Source organism: Gymnodraco acuticeps, unplaced genomic scaffold (genome assembly GCF_902827175.1).
Source record: "Gymnodraco acuticeps unplaced genomic scaffold, fGymAcu1.1, whole genome shotgun sequence".
Classification (NCBI taxonomy): domain Eukaryota; kingdom Metazoa; phylum Chordata; class Actinopteri; order Perciformes; family Bathydraconidae; genus Gymnodraco; species Gymnodraco acuticeps.
Genome location: NW_022990591.1, coordinates 106797 through 111591, shown reverse-complemented (window position 1 = coordinate 111591; position 4795 = coordinate 106797). Strand labels below are relative to the sequence as shown.

Genomic DNA, 4795 nt, shown 5'->3' with positions numbered 1-4795 from the left:
GGTTTTTGGGTGCACAGAAAAAAAACGGCTGTCTGAAATCCTGGAGGTGATGTATCTGCTCACAGTGCACACTGGGTCGGACATATTTGATGCCTCAAGACCCCCCCAGCCTGGTTCTCACAAAAGTTGACTGACAAATGTGCTTCTGGAGGAATGTATTTATCACCCTTTTGGCCCGGATCTATTTATTTTCTTTTTTCTTCAGTTTTGGCACAACGCTCTGGAAGAATGTAAGGGATAATGTGCATTATTATTATATGGCCACATTCTCAACAAAGTAACGACATGACTCCCAATATTAATTGAAATGCTTTTATGGATTTAGAAAAAGATTTTATTGATTTAAAAAATAGTTGTTTGCATTGATTTAAATTGACATGCATCCGCTGAGAAAAAGAATCCGTTGTTGCCATTTGAAAAACGTAGCAACGGCAGGAAGGCGGAGCTTTTTGATTACAGATTTGAAAACATAGGAAAGTATCTAGATATCCCTGCCCTAATGCCAAAGTAACTGGCAACTGAATATGTGTCGCCGTCTGATGTCTATGTCTGGACCACTGCGTAAAAAGGAGGGTTTCTGCCCGTTACTTCTCCGCTGTTTTCTTGTCGCTCTTGTCTTGTCAGTTAGGAAAGCAAACTTTAAACAGTTCAATCGACCGGACTTCTTTGTGCAGATGTGAGCGTCCTTAACAACGGTCAATAAATCCATGACAGCGGTCTGTCTGTTCTGGATTAACAACGTGTCACGTGTTCTGAATTGACCAATCAGAATCGAGTATTCAACTAAACCATGTAATAAAAAGAGTTTCACAGCTGTAGTCTTTAATTCTTCCCATCACAGCTAACTCCTCTGGGTATGTTCTCTTTGGGGCCTGTGGACTGAGTAGGATTCAAGACTACAGCTGTGGAACTCTTTATAGTACAACGCTACTTTATTAAATATTCTTAAATCTTCCTGAGGCGCCATCTTGTCTCCTTTTGAACTTACTCCTGGACTTTGGAAAAAGAACGCTTTCAATTCTCAGACTGTTAGGTTCCTCTCCTCCTCCTGTTAGTTTAGATTCTCAGACTCTGGGTTTGGCTCCTCTTCTCCTCCTGTTACTCGGTGTTACCGGAGACGTCAGGCGGTTCGTCTGCGGCCTCGGGGTGAGCGGAGGGGATTCTGGCGCCACCCTGACGCTGTTTTTCCCGTACAGCCGGCGCTCGTACTGCAGCAGCTGCTCCCAGAAGCCGGCGTTGAGCCGAATGCACGGCCGCTGATCCTGAACCTGGGGAGAATTAACAATCTACTGATGACCTGATAACCAGTTCTATCACCAAAACAAAAAGGTTGCTAGGTGTTGGGAAAATACTGAATGTCCTCTTCCAACATGAGAGTAACATGATAACAAAGGTATCAACTGTAGCTGTGAACATGACAGGATGTGTGATGACCTAGAAGAGCATCAGGACTGTTTGAGGCAGATGATAGCTATGTGATTAACATGATGATTCAGCCTCTATGGAGATAGACATATGACAAGCATGCTCATTTCTGACGTGGAGCTAATCTGAAGTAAACATTGAATACTGCTTTCTATTCCTCCATCTTGTGACTGTAACTCCCTCTCTTGGATATCAGCATGTGAAGGACACTATTCGGGGAACTATTTGTCCCATGCAGCTCTGTATGTGAAGACTACTTCCATTCTTTTCTTTTTTATATATTTGTATATATCTGAGACCTATAATATATCCCTAAAAATAGTAGCCTTAGGAGACCTGTAATAGCCACGTTCACACCGGAGTACTTTTCCCCGTACTTTTCCCCTTTAGTTCCGTTAGCACCCCTTATGTTGCGTTCACACCAAAAGGAGTACTTAGTGCCGGGAACTTTCACCCCCATTTTTAGTGCCTGCTAGAGAGGTGGTACTCTCCTGGGGGGAAAAAGTGCCCCAGTTCTGATTGGCTGGGCGAATTGCAAACCACGCCCCGTAAAACTCTGAAAAAGTTTTGTGAAGCCGCCATTTTATTTGTGGCATTAGCATTATTAGCATTAGCGTTAGCCCCGTGCACCAACGGAGAGAGACTAACTTATGGCAACACAAAAGAAAACATGGGAGCGGTGGAGATGAGGAGGTGTCGGCGTTCTGGCGATTTACTCGGAAGGCTTCAGTTGAAGCTGCTGGGAGTCCCAGCAGCTTCAACTGAAGCCTTCCCCAACTCCGGGGACTTCGGGTGGCAGTATACGCCGTGAAGTTGTTTGCAGCCTGCCAGTAAACCCAAAGCAGAAGAAGAAGTCTTCCTGGTCGAATGTACTTATTGTAAGTCGCTTTGGATAAAAGCGTCAGCTAAATGCAATGTAATGTAATGTAAAAGAAGAAGTGACGTCAGCGGCTTCATTTGCCTAATCCTCCCTCAGGGACTTATTCCGGTGTGAACGTGATTGGTACTTAGTGCCCTGGGGTAATAAGTGCCGGCACTAAGTACAGCAAAGTACGCTGTGTGAACGCGGCTATTGTAATACCCAGCTTTAAATGGTGTTAGCTGTGATCTGACCCTCATAGTAGCCTATAGTATTGTCTATCAGATCTATATATTTCACTTGTTACTTCTGTTTTATCTTGATATTACCCAGCGGTGCGCCTGCCGCAGCGTCACCGCGCGGTAACGCATCAGGTACGCCATCACCAGCGCGGGCGAGCGGCTCTTCCCCGCAACACAGTGCACGAGCGTGCTGCCCGCGCGGTTGCTGTGGATACGGTCGGCCACGCGGTCGAAGTGATCACCGAGGCGCGCGCAGGGCAGGTCGGGCACGGGGACGCGAACAAACTCCACCCCCTGGAGGGCGGGGCCCGCGTGGCTCAGCGTGGCGTTCACCACCAGCGTGACGCCTTTCAGAGAGAGCAGCGGTGCGTTCAGGGCCGCCTCCGCCCCCCCCAGGAAGAGAGAGGGCGTGATCTGAGACACCGCCATCTGAAACACAGGGGGGAGGGTTTTGAGAGTTTGTGTGTGTGTGTGTGTGTCAGTGTGTGTGTGTGTGTGTGTGTGTGTGTGTGTGTGTGTGTGTGTGTGTGTGTGTGTGTGTGTGTGTGTGTGTGTGTGTGTGTGTGTGTGTGTGTGTGGTGTGTGTGTGTGTGTGTGTGTGTGTGTGTGTGTGTGTGTGTTACCTGCTACTGTGTCAGTCGCTTCACTTTAGTTGTGGTTGCTTCTTCCTCTGATGCCTGCTCTGAATGAGCAGACAGGCACACACACATATGAGTGTGTGTGTGTGTGTGTGTGTGTGTAGGGTTAATTTTAGTCCAACAGCTGAAGTCATGTGACTTGAAATATACCCAAACAACATCTGATGTAATGTTTTTATATATCACATTTTGCTAGCTAATGACAGATCTGTTTAGATTAGCTTTTTATTAGCAACCCTTCACTTTAAATTATATTTTAGTCTTTATTATTAACCTACTTTTATATTGTTTTATTTATTTTATAGACCTTAAAAGGGTTTTATCTTATATTATTTAAAAGTTTTATTTATGTTTGATTGCTGTTTTTTTATAATCATTTAAACTTTATTAGAATTATACGTTTTTATTACTATTATCTTTGTATGTTGTTGTTTATTTTATAGTGTGTCATATTGTTGCATCGATTCACTTTGTCTTGTGTGTTATTTTACTGAGGAATCATTAGCACGTAAAGCCCTTTGAGCTGCACGTGCTGTATGACAAGTGCTTTATAAATAAAGCTGCATTAGTAGTATTGATTGTCCACCGCTGTTAGCCGTTAGCCGTTAGCTGTTAGCCGTTAGCCGTTAGTACTAAAGCTAGCGTTCAGACTGAGAGGAAACACCAGAGGAGCTGAGAGAAAGTGTGAAACGAGGTGAAAATCATTAAACGTCTGGGCATGTTCAGAGCTGCTAATGCACAAAAGGGGAGTTAGTCGGTTCCGTAAGAGGCGAGTGCTAAACGAGTTATGACATCAGTTACGACTCGGATTTGTCATTTGTGGTCTTTCTTTGTGTATTTTCATAGTCTTATATTTCAACAATTTTAGGACAAACTGTGACTTTCTCGACATGAAAAATATTCTTTTAAATTGACAAACGTCATATGTGTAATTCATGGCACAATTCAAACGGGATCAAATATCACAATAAGAGAATTGATGACCTGACTTCACAATAAGAGCACGATGACCTGACTTCACAATAAGAGCATTGATTACCTGACTTCACAATAAGAGCACGATGACCTGACTTCACAATAAGAGCACGATGACCTGACTTCACAATAAGAGCACGATGACCTGACTTCACAATAAGAGCACGATGACCTAACTTCACAATAAGAGCACGATGACCTGACTTCACAATAAGAGCACGATAACTTGACTTCACAATAAGAGCACAGATGACCTGACTTCACAATAAGAGCACGATGACCTGACTTCACAATAAGAGCATTGATTACCTGACTTCACAATAAGAGCACGATGACCTGACTTCACAATAAGAGCACGATGACCTGACTTCACAATAAGAGCACGATGACCTGACTTCACAATAAGAGCACGATGACCTAACTTCACAATAAGAGCACGATGACCTGACTTCACAATAAGAGCACGATAACTTGACTTCACAATAAGAGCACAGATGACCTGACTTCACAATAAGAGCACGATGACCTGACTTCACAATAAGAGCACGATGACCTGACTTCACAATAAGAGCACGATGACCTGACTTCACAATAAGAGCACGATGACCTGACTTCACAATAAGAGCACGATGACTGTCGTGGCTTCCTTCCTTTGT

At 44.1% G+C, this 4795-nt stretch overlaps 1 protein-coding gene across 1 annotated transcript; it reads right to left on the bottom strand.

Annotated features, from left to right (window-relative positions):
- Positions 1–326: 326 nt before the first annotated feature.
- On the bottom strand, positions 327–3206 carry si:ch1073-184j22.2 (dual specificity protein phosphatase 18). Its single transcript, XM_034228808.1, has 3 exons — positions 3150–3206; positions 2614–2955; positions 327–1268 (listed from the first exon to the last, which is right to left on the bottom strand). The coding sequence occupies exons 2-3, from the start codon at positions 2953–2955 to the stop codon at positions 1065–1067; spliced, it is 546 nt and encodes a 181-aa protein (XP_034084699.1). The 5' UTR covers positions 3150–3206; the 3' UTR covers positions 327–1064.
- Positions 3207–4795: the final 1589 nt, after the last annotated feature.

Bases quoted from the DNA above. Each gene is read 5' to 3' on its own strand.
- si:ch1073-184j22.2 (XM_034228808.1), bottom strand. From the start codon at position 2,955: ATGGCGGTGTCTCAGATCACGCCCTCTCTCTTCCTGGGGGGGGCGGAG. The intron at 1,269-2,613 runs GTAATATCAAGA...AATTCTCCCCAG, and splicing joins TGCGGCAGGCGCACCGCTGG to GTTCAGGATCAGCGGCCGTG.